Here is an 11,917-nt window from a genome sequence, read left to right as displayed (position 1 = left end):
TCCACAACATTACTGTTTAGATTTTATCTTATTATTATTATTATTATTATTTCCTTATCCTTTCCTTTCCCTTCTTCTCTGTCGCCCTCTCACTGTTTCTCCCTCTGTTCCCGGTCTTGTCTCGTCATGAGAAACGGATCAGTAAATTGCCCAGTCGGCTAGAAAATTGGATTTTGTATTCTTCAAAGTGCGACCGGCACTCTGTGTAAGCCCCGCCCCATCCCCTACGAAATGTCTTGACGTCAACGCGCAACACCCCCTCCGCACTTCGTCCACCCAAGCAGAAGAGTCTCCATCGGCGGCTTTAACTGGCGTACCATCCACGGGAAGCACCTGTGAAAATAAACACGAAACGGGACCTTATCGTCGCCATCGTCGGATATGGAAGCGGCAAACCCCTCCAGCAGTCAGTGCAGGTAGGAATGACAAGGCTGGATGTTAGTGAAAAGAGCCTAATGATTGTCAAGGCTACTACGCTGTCTAATTGGCATGTGGACGGTGTTGAAGGGGGTCTAAAGAATAAATCCTAAGATTTACATAAAGCATATTGTGCGTTTTGAGAAACGTATAATGAAGGCAAAAGGGACAGGACGCTTATTTCTGAAGATTAGACCAGCCAATGAGGGTTTTCCTCTTATGAAGTGAGCTTGTCGTAATATGACAGGTGGAAGCCTTTACCTACAGCGTAAGGGAAGAATAACCTGAATTGTTAATATATAAAAATGCAAATGCCATTGCTATCTATCGTAATGATCTAGTCAGACTGGTTGCATGTTCGCCTACTTTACAGGCCTGTCTTGTGTGTCTAATTCAAAGCCTGGGGCTTAGCAACTACCGCGACTAGTCAAGCTGCCTTTTGTGTTTTCGGGACTTTGTGTTCGGAATGCCAGAAATATGTGGCAGTCAGGCTTCAGAGCCTGAAAACAAATTTCCCGCAGCACCACGGACAGCTCCACACGATACCAGCCCACCAGTTCAAGGGAAGGAGAGCCCTTACAAACTCACTTCCTGCTTGCTGTTGTATAATTGAACATAATCACAAAGTGAGCTCAAAGACAAATGTAACCTAGATAAGCATTGAGCTCAATTGAAAGGCAGGTAGGAGAAAAATCAAAATAAAATGTACTGGCTTACCCATATATCACTCTATATGTTGCTAGGTGTCGGTGTAAGTCTAGGTGTAGCTGTGAAAAACTACTGCCACAGGACTAAAAAGAAGTACACAGAAAACAGCTACTTTAACTTATTGCAACTAAATTTGGTTTAGCTAATGAAACATGGATTGTACTGAGTTTTTCACAGTTTTTTTACAAGCTGTCATTTTGACATGACTTTAAAATGCTAACACATAGTAGAAACTGTAAGGTTATTATGTAATTTAAAAAACAGGATAATCTAACAGATTAACACCATCATACAAAGATGGCTAAACATCAAGTTCTTATAATTGTTATTTGGTAAGTCTAGTTGGCCACTCAAAAGTAAATTCATCTTGTTTATGGGGAAAGTTTACTTCCCCTTAAATAAAAGGTTACAGCAGAATTACAGGAATGAGAGCTGTCATCATGTTCTTGCTGAATAAGAGATGGTTTTATTGCTATGCTACATATTATACACCCCTGCTGATGTCTCCATGTTTCCATTGCTTGGGTTTATAAATCACTGATAAAAAAAAACATGCAATGGTTAAATAACCTGACATGCTGTCATTTATTCTCCACCTTCTAATCCAGCAGACGTTCGTACAGTCATGTGTTAATCTTCCTGACTGGTGTTCTTGTACAAAGCTGAAAATTACCACCTGAAGAATTAGTTATAGAGCCACGATTGCAACTGACAGACTGGATAATGATTCAGTTACTTTCAGTTTCTTTCTTCTGGATAAAATTTTTGATGCATAGGCCCCTGATATATTTGGCAGCTGGCCCACTTTCTTACTTCATGGAAATTTTATGACTTTGACTGAACTCTCCATCCCAGTTGCCAAAACTTCTACTCTTGCTAAAATAATTCCATGCTAGATTTTTAGCAAAGAAACAGGTGGAATATGGAAAAGATAAGCCAGAACATCTAATTCTAATCAGATATAGCATATATCTTAGATGGGATTTCTAGAGTCTTTGGGCTTTCCCCTGCTTCAGCTTGATCTGGTAAAGGCCACAGCCTGAAGTGTCCCTGTGTTTTAACAACAAGGCTTGACTTGAGGCATTGAGGGAACATTAACAAGGTTATAGCTTTACTACCACATTTATAAGCAGAATTACAGACTGGTTCAAGTTTTATATAATGTAGTACCTTGGGGCATTCCCAATCAAATCAGCACCCCTGAATTATAATTTGCCTGGTGCACTCAAAATAGCAAAGTAAAAGCCCTTCAGTGTGTTGCACCCTGCATCATTGAATCATATTTTTACAGTGTTCATTTCCGTGTGTTTTTTCTCCCACATTTCCCCTCCAGATGATCTTTTCACTTGTCTTTAACATCGCTGTTGCTGAATAGTGGGTAACTCTACCAGTGCAACCAGTGAGACAATGAGCATTAGCTTTACGTGAGTTGTGGAAACTTTGTCATCACAAAGGGACACACTTTAGCTGGATAGACAGGTCAGACTAGTTGATCCACACAGAAAAGCCTTAACTGAACAAAACTCATTAATCTTTCTATTTTTAGAGTTCTGACTTTTAATGATTGCCTATAGAAGTTAAAAGAACTTTCAGTTGAAGCTGTTCTGCTGGTTCTTCTGTTTTCTCAGTTAAAACTGCACATGTTGACTTTATATTGTTTATGTTCCTTAACACTTTCATATACAGTTATGAAGACTATAAGGAGACAGCGGACTGGCTGTTTAACCGTACAAAGCAGCGTCCCAAAGTGGCCATCATCTGTGGTTCAGGCCTGGGTGGTCTAGCTGATCTGCTGGAGGAGAAGACAGTGTTCAAATATGAGGATATTCCACGTTTTCCCACCAGCACTGGTAAGCGGTTTCCTAAAACTCATTATTACTGTCTGGACAGTGTGCATATTCATGCCAGCAATGGCTAATGCTACACGTGTGCTGTGCAGTGCAGGGTCATGCAGGGCAGCTGGTGTTTGGCAAGCTGAATGGCTGCGAGTGTGTCTGTATGCAGGGGAGATTCCATTTCTACGAGGGTTACAACATACAAACGGTAAGCAGCAGTATGTAGAGATGTATGTAGAATAAAGCCAGTGGACAGCTGGCTTTATTCAGCAATCAGCCACCTAGCAGCATATAAGCAAGTGAAGAGCTGGTTAGTCAGTGTGTGGACCAGTCCTGGGTGGGGAGCTTTAGTAGCGTATTCCGCTTATGTTAACAAAGCTTGGTGTTTTCTTTGAGCTACTGTGAGTAGCAGATACCTGGTGTTTACTCTTTGGGATGTAACCCATTATTTGTCCACTTCCATGCTCTGCTCTGCTGGGATTATATTTGATCTAACTGCATTTTGAATGGCCTCCATGTGAAAATGTGCAAAGATAGACATTTATTTGTTATTGCTTTGCCTCATGAGCAGCTTTCTGTCACAATTTCTATCCCAAATTACAGAAGCAATCCAGTAACGAAAGAACAAGACAAATAAAAAGCAGTCATCATTCAGAGTTTTCATTAAAAAGGTTATTATATGCATATGGGACTGAGACTCTGGCCCGGCACACAGTCGAAGTGGTGTACTCATTTCACATTCATATGGTGTAGTCGTTCCCTCAGCAGAACATTCAGGGGCTTCAAGACTGTATCAATCATGTTTCATAGAATAGTTTCATAACTCATGAATCAGCATTATTGTGCTGTGAAAAAACAAGCAACTCTGGAACAAATACAACATTTCCATTACCCAACTCGCTTCTGTGTCTTGAGACCTTGCTGATGCAAACGATGCACTGTACTGTAGAAGTACTGTAGAATTCAGCCAGCAGTTTAAATTCTGACATAGTCAGTCACACTGAGAAAAACATGCAGTTCAAACTGCCTTCAAAATAGATTCTTGCTCTTTAAATTGATGAGTCAAAATCAGACTTTCTTCCATAAAGCTTATATTCTATGAGAGAACGCTGTTCTCTGAGACAATTAACCCTCTCAGGCTCAAATTAAACTTTTTGTTGCTAATGCACAACCAAGTCCTGCAGTGGTACTTCTGAGTAAAGAAAAACTCATAAAATATGTATGTGGGGTAATTAGGTTGTTAGTTTTTAACTGTTGCAAATCGGCAACGCCTGCCTTGAGAGGGTTAAGACTTTCTCCCAAATAGCCAAGTGACTTTTAATAAACACTTACATAGAATAGAATAGAATAGAATAGAATAATCCTTTAATTGTCCCACAAGGGGAAATTTGGGTGTATGACATCAAGGATCAAGGATAGGTACAACTTGAGGTAACAATTTACCAAGTTTATAGAATGATCAGCTGAAGTGCTGAGATGACAGTAAGAAAACTAACCAGTGTGTCACATTGGATTGCCCTTTGGCCTGTGGAGACTGTATCCTGGTTTGACTTTTATTACCCGCTTTCACATGCCATATCCACATAAAATTCTCCATATGACCCCCCTGAATCATAAGGGCACATTTTTTTTATAGTAACAGAAGGTCAGATGCTTTATAGTCCTCTTATATCCAGTTAGAAGTATAGACAAACAACATTTTAAATGTCTCTAGATGAATCATCTGCATATGCCACCCCCCACCTATGCCAGCTTAAGTAAAATTTTCTACTACAAATTTGCTTTTCTGGCAGAATGTACTGGACTTTGTCCTGTGTTATGGTCCTTAAGCCCTACTTGGCAACCTGAAAAAAATAAAGCCAAGATAACATTAGATGGGATGTTTTTATTAACCATGTACAGTAACTGCATGGCTCAGTGAATGGCAGTGTCACTCTGTTGGTTGTCCGCACATTTTAATTGTTCCAGTACTTTGCTTTATGACAGAATATCTGCCAAATTAAAGACACGCTTATCACAACTGTCTTGTGGTTAGGCAGATCAGCTATTGTTACCATGGCAATACACTCATCTGAAACATTTAGTATAGTAAACATTACACCAGCAATAATAAGTGCCTGTAATTGATTACTTTGTCTTATACAATGAATATGTTTTTTTAGAAGAAGTATTCCACCAAACCTTATATCATTCGTTTGCTTTTAGAGGTTCTGCAGTCCTGTTATTACACACGGCTCTGCTTAAATTTTGTCCATGGAACAAAGTTTGTTGTGGGCTTATAATATGCAAATCCTATATCAAGCATACCAATGTTCCAAAGTGACAGCACTGACCTTATCAAGATAGCAAGCTACTCGATAACATTTCTGCACTAACTAGCAGAGCCCTTTCATAGGCAATTCAATCTCTAGGGGAATGTGAAATAGAAAAAAACAATTTCTAAATGTGACTGCAGTGAAAAGTAGCAACAGTCATTTATGGGCCATCAGTTGCCATATAAAGGTTAGCACAGAACCACGACTGTACCACACATGCGCAAAAACCTACAGTAATAAAAATCTTACTGACATCAGTGCATAAAGAAGCTGGCACTTTTATAATGTTTGCTTCATATGATGAATTGTTTGCTTTGCTATTATTCCCAGGTTACCTGTAACTCCCTTCTGTAATTTTCTGACAAACACTGAGACCATAAAAGAGTGACAGCTGCTGTCTCTGAAGCATACAATTTTTATCTTTCCAGGTGACTTACCCAGTGCGAGTCTTCTATCTGCTGGGTGTGAGCACTCTGATTGTAACAAATGCAGCAGGAGGACTCAATGACACCTACAGTGTGGGAGACATCATGCTCATTAAAGATCACATCAACATGCCCGGATTTGCAGGACAGAACCCTCTGTGTGGGCACAATGATGAGAGGTACAGAAACACTCAGTCAGGGCATTGAAAGGAAAATCTGTATCTTATACATTACTCCTGTGTCTCATTCATGCATTAATTATCCCTGCAGGTTCGGAGTGCGGTTCCCATGCATGTCAGATGCATATGACCGTGACCTGAGAGCCCTGACCAGAAAAACAGCAAAGGAACTGGGCTCTGACAGCTTCCTGCAGGAAGGGGTATACTGCATGTTGGCTGGCCCAACATATGAAACAATTGCTGAGTGCAAACTCTTGCAGATGCTGGGGGCTGATGCTGTGGGTTAGTACAGCTCCTTCATCCTCAGTTCAGATAGTGCCCTTTAAAAAGGTACCATAAAGGGTTAAAACTTCATAACAGTACATCTACAAGAGCCACCATACAGACATTAAAAAAAATATGGATACGGAGAGACGAATTACTTTGAAGATGTACTGACAGCAGTTACATTTCTGCAGTAATATTACCCCAACAGTTGGAACTAGTGGAAGCTAACCCATATGGAAAAGATATATATAAATCTTATAAAGTTTGTATCTGTCAGGAGTGAAAACAGATATATGAGATCCTTTGAAAAATTTTATAAATGAGACTTGTATGTTTTGGATACTTACTAAAACAATATATAAAAGTAATGAGAAAGTGGCCACTTTCATGAGTAAATCATATAAGCCTTATATGATTCACTGTATGAAGTAGGCCACATCTTATGCAAGTCTTTTACAAGTTTTTACTATTTCTTTTCCATATGGGAAAAAAGCATCAGTTTTCACCTGATTCATTGGACAGTGCAAAAAACGAGCTTATGTGATACTACAGAGTTTTCCTGTCTGGTTCACTTGTCCGATATTGAACCCCAGACTTAAAGGTACACAAGATATGATGGCTTAACTAAATTAAAGACCTAAAAATGACTTCAAAATCTATGCATGCAAAATGTTGTTTTGTATAAAGGATACTATTTTTCATTTGGTCCTCCTATGATCTATTATGTATTATGTATTTGTTACTTATTTGTTCAGATCATTGACAGACCAACTTGGCACCTGGCTCTCCTGTTATTATTACATAACCTCCAGTTTTTACAAAGTCATACAGTATGAATGACTTTGCAATTCTTCACTCTTGAAAACGCTTCTTCTAATTCCCCTGTTTTTTTCTCCCACACTTTTTTTTGCACATTATGTGGTAGTATAAAGTTACACACAATTATACTGCACAATACTTTTGTGTTTTTGAAGGTGAAGTTGGTTTAAATACAAGCTCTGTTTTCATATTTAAATAATTCAGCTCCATGGTTAAAATAATAATTTATACATGCAGAGTCTACAAGTCAACAGTAAATGGTTTGGATTCAGGCTATGACTGGAACAAATCAGAAAAACTATCTGAGTAGTGTTATTTGTGATTTGTTGTTATGACAATACAGAAGGAGGTTTATGTTACATGATTGGACTTGCTTATTGTTTGCCTTCATTACAGTTTTATTTACTTGTGCTCTTTAGATCCATCCATGAATAAATTCTAATTCTAAATAATTTGGTGGAGATCAAACTGGGAGCCGTAACACTGCCTCCCAGTTTACTGTGCTACTTCCTCCCAGTTTGTTCCCTCACTACAAGAGATATTACTGAACCAAGAACACATCATAGAGCTCATATGATTCATTTCCACCTGTGCACATGGATCGAGTACCCTGACTTTCTTTAATTTACACAGATAATAATGCCATTAAATTTTACTTTCAAATTCAAACCAATAACTCCTTTCCAACACTTACTGCTCCGCTTAAGGGGCACAACACAAGACACCTCATCACTAAATCAGTTTCACATGCACCTTTTTCAGTACCAACTTAAAAAATCAGCTATCATCAGAGATTTTTTCATACATAATCTACGTCTTTCAGAAACAGACTCTACAGGACATCCTTGTAACCACCGGTTCACATCATATACATCACAGCATACACCCGCTTACTCTTTTTTCACTGTATAGCAATTGATGTTTTGTTTGTGTTATTATGTATCATAATGTGATTTAGACTTTCATGTCCTACAGAGCAAGAACTTGATATAAACCAGTTTTAACTACATCAGATCAGTTACAGTAAATGTAGCATGTTTAATGGTAAATATTTTCTGTGTAGTAAAATCGGCAGAAAAAGATGATACATTTTGAAAGTTGTTACCTGGGTTCATTATCTTTTTGAGTTTTACTATAGTTTACTTTTACATATGTCAGTTCACAGCCAGAGTAGTTGCTAAATTGTAGGAAAATATGCCATTTCTGACAGAATAGTTATTATAAGATAGCTAATAAAAACGAATGTCTAAGTTCATGCACCTTCACTGCTATAATCCTTTTAAAAAAATTCAACAGGACTTCAAATGACTATATTTAAAACTGAAGGATGACTATCACTCGACTCTGCAGTTAACTGTAGTTCACCAAAGCTTTATTGGTTTGTCTGTCCCATAACTTTACTATTTTGCCTCACAGTAAAACAGGCAGCTAAAAAGCCACTTTATGTTACAGACCCAGCAACAAATGGCAGACAAGTTAATTAGGATCTTAAATACATCATATAACGATAAGAAAATGACTCCAAATGAATTCTTAATAAGCAACTGTTTGCTAAAACATTGGATATACCTATGTTTATTTATGACTTTAATAATATAGTCATATTGGCTTGTTTTGCTGCTCACAGGAGGGCCACTATCACAGTTTTTTAAAACTGTCTTAGTACTACTTTTACACTTAAGTTTAAGCCTACTTATGGCATGTTCGTCATGTTCTGTGAGGTGTTAGCCTTATTTGGGTTGGTAACTACACATTCATAAGAGAAAGCCAAGCCATGGAGATTAATTAAGCAGGGATGATCTAATAGAAATTGCTGTAAAGTTGCATTTTGTGAAATGAAGGATCCTGTGTGTTTGGAGACTGACCTATACCACAGTGCTGAAGTCAAACCACCTTTTCTTTTTAACGTGTCTCTTTCAAGGTTCAGTACTAACTGGAATGTAAAGGAATGTTTTTATGTACTCAATTAAATGTCAACCTCTACCCTCTGTCTAGGTATGAGCACAGTCCCGGAGGTGGTGGTGGCTCGTCACTGTGGCACACGTGCCCAGGAGGATGGGGCTCCTGACCGTCGCTTGCGTGTCTTGGGCCTGTCCCTCATCACCAACAAGGTTGTGACAGATTATGAGAGCAATGAAAAAGCAAATCACACAGAAGTGCTGAAGACTACTGAGCGCAGGACTCAGGACCTCCAGAATCTTGTGAGCTGCCTCATAGCCAAGCTCTAGTAACATCATCTACAATCTGTTGGACCAATAGAACATTTTAGGCCTTACAGTCAAATTTGTGGTGACAGAATAATCATAGCTTTGAACAAAAGGTAAAAATGGTGCTTTGGGGGATAGATTATTATTTGCTATTGGGTAAAGTGGACATTTAGGAGAAGTTATAAGGTTTAAGATTTTAAGGGATTTAGCACTACCTCAGCAAGAGCTGCACAAATCAACAAATGTGATCCAGGAAACGTAAGCCTGAATCCATGCATCCATTCCAATGTTTCAACTTTCCACAGTCTCAGATATCACAGATAAATAACTGTAATAGTAATACTTTTACAACCACCGGTGTGCATTTCTGTCCTAATGTAAGTGCCGCAGGGTGGCTGGGGTTTTCCCTGTACTCCCTATTATTATCACAGTGGCAGCAAATTTCAATCTGGGTCGTTGTTGAAAACCGGACTTGAGTATCTGAGTGAGTCCAAACCTTTAAGATTTGATGGTTAGTTTATGCCTTCCTTCCTCTCTCCCACTCATATTTTTGCTGCATGCATGCATGCTGCAGTTTGTCTTTAGCGAGAGCAATGCGAGCATCTACTACCTATGAATCCACCATTTATCTGTTTCAGGGGCATGTGGAAAACCCTGCTAGCTTATGGACTGGACTTATCAACTGGCATTATTTAGTGGTTTCTTCTTGTTAAGGATGCACTTTTAATAATTATTTTACCTGTAAATCAATGTGGGCATATTTATTATACACTTTATTCAAGAGTTTTATATTTCTAAGCAGGCAGACTACATATCTATCCAATGTATTTATCATATAATACTGGCCTACAAATAAATAGGCCAATCTCTGATATCATTCCTAATATTTAAAGAAGAAATCAATGAGTTTCTTAAAAGTTTGTCATATATATATATATATATATGTATATGTGTGTATCTATATATATATATATATATATATATATATATATATATATATATATATATATTTATACCATACATATATCATACATAGAGAGAAATCTAACTAATCACACAAAAAGCGCACGGTATAGTCTGAAAGATATGCCAGCAGTCTTGTTAAGTGGTTGTGATGTATGAGGGTTTTTTTCTTTAGTGGACTGCTTTATTTGCACACTGTGAGGCCTTAACACTGTAACATCAGAGAGGGCTGGAATACCTGCAGTTTTCAATCTTTTCTGTGCTCATCTGGAACAAGTTTGCCTGCCAGCTTGTCTTGACCATCTCATTCACTGGAAAGGCCGGAAAAATACAAGCTCAGCAGTCCAAATTTGGCAATTTGTTTTAGTCTCCGGTTTTCTGGTCTTTCTTGTGGTTGTACTGTATTGGATTAATTAACCCTTATGTGTTGTTTGTTGATCTTATTTAAAGTACTGAGGTCTCAGGTTAGAATTGTATTCACTTATATAACAATGCACTCTAGCAAAGCAATTATTTGCCACACCAGCTTTTGCTGCTATTAAATAAAAATTTGGAGATGACATCTGGGTAATTGCATTTTTTCTTTGCCATGGGTGACTGCACACATTGGTCATTGTGTGTGTGTGTGTGTGTGTGTGTGTGTGTGTGTGTGTGTGTGTGTGTGTGTGTGTGTGTGTGTGTGTGTGTGTGTGTGTGTGTGCGTGTGTAAGCAGGCTACTACAGGGGTACAGCCCAAAATCAATCAATATGGAAGTCAGTTTCAAGGAGAAAAGGACTTTCTTCCTCTTTCAACGATAATGAGGTTCAGTGAACAGTGAGATAAAGGCAAACATAGCCCCAAACAAAGCACACACCTCATCAACACATCTACACACTCTCTCTGCAGCGCCACACTCTTTCAATCCTTCACTTTAAACATACTTCAAACAGATGAGGTCAGAGTCAGATTGAGATAAAGCGAAAATGGCTGTTCCGTCCACCCCACCTCTCCACTCTCTTATATAATTCATCTACATACAGCGTGCAGCCGTCTGTGGAGCTGAAATATTAATACAAATGAGCCCAAGAGCCAAACAACACACCACTGAGCTTGATTGTATTTGCACATACTTGTAAAAATGAGTCGCAACTTAACTGCACAGCAAAACACAAGACATCTTCAAAGATATGTAAGATTCAAATAGCTCTCTCTCTGCTTTGGGATGAGAGGAAGTGGAAACGGGACACAGAAAAGCATAGATGATGGGAGCGACTAAAAGAGAATAAGAGAGGAGAACGAAGTGCTTTGACTCTTCAGTCCCTACGGCTGCTGACAGGCTTCATCTGTAATGTAATGTTGATCTATCTATTGTTGCTGTGCCAACTGAGGCTGGGGCCCGTTATTGATTATTATAGGGTGAAAAGAGAAGCTGAGGAAATAGAGCGGGACAGCTCTGCTGAGTTGACACTTTTAAACACTGTCACACATTGTCACACACACACAGTCTTTGTCTCACTCACACACCCTGTGCCCTTATAGACTGTCATGTACCTGTGCTCATATCGGGGCAGCAGTGCCCCTCCTGTCCTGTTACTGAATGTGACTCTTACAAACCCGAGGAACAGCGTTAGTGAGCGAATGTCTCTGCTGACTTTCACACGCTGCCTCCAAATCGTGTCAGCTGCCAGCAGTGTGTCAGCACTGTACCAGTGTACAGGGTGGAGCTGGAAAATTACTGCTCCAACTCTGTGGGGATGTGACAGGTCAAACTCAGCGCTGCAGCTAATGGCGTGGTTTATCTC

General features: G+C 39.0%; 1 protein-coding gene across 1 annotated transcript; it reads left to right on the top strand.

Annotated features, from left to right (window-relative positions):
• The first annotated feature begins 256 nt into the window (after window positions 1–256).
• Window positions 257–10,097, top strand: pnp6 (purine nucleoside phosphorylase 6). Its single transcript, XM_040035112.1, has 6 exons — window positions 257–416; window positions 2,812–2,975; window positions 3,065–3,168; window positions 5,704–5,879; window positions 5,971–6,161; window positions 8,961–10,097. Exons 1-6 carry the CDS (start codon window positions 382–384, stop codon window positions 9,191–9,193), a joined length of 903 nt encoding a protein of 300 aa, XP_039891046.1. The 5' UTR covers window positions 257–381; the 3' UTR covers window positions 9,194–10,097.
• Window positions 10,098–11,917: the final 1,820 nt, after the last annotated feature.

The sequence above is a fragment of the Simochromis diagramma genome, unplaced genomic scaffold (genome assembly GCF_900408965.1).
Source record: "Simochromis diagramma unplaced genomic scaffold, fSimDia1.1 OVJJ01000333.1, whole genome shotgun sequence".
In the NCBI taxonomy this organism is placed as follows: Eukaryota; Metazoa; Chordata; class Actinopteri; order Cichliformes; family Cichlidae; genus Simochromis; species Simochromis diagramma.
The sequence above is the reverse complement of the archived record's forward strand: the minus strand, read 5'-3'. Positions and strand labels throughout refer to the sequence as shown.

Coding starts and splice junctions, on each gene's coding strand:
- pnp6 (XM_040035112.1), top strand. CDS start 382: ATGGAAGCGGCAAACCCCTCCAGCAGTCAGTGCAG. Junction 417..2,811: donor CCCTCCAGCAGTCAGTGCAG/GTAGGAATGACA, acceptor TTTCATATACAG/TTATGAAGACTATAAGGAGA. Junction 6,162..8,960: donor GCTGGGGGCTGATGCTGTGG/GTTAGTACAGCT, acceptor CCCTCTGTCTAG/GTATGAGCACAGTCCCGGAG.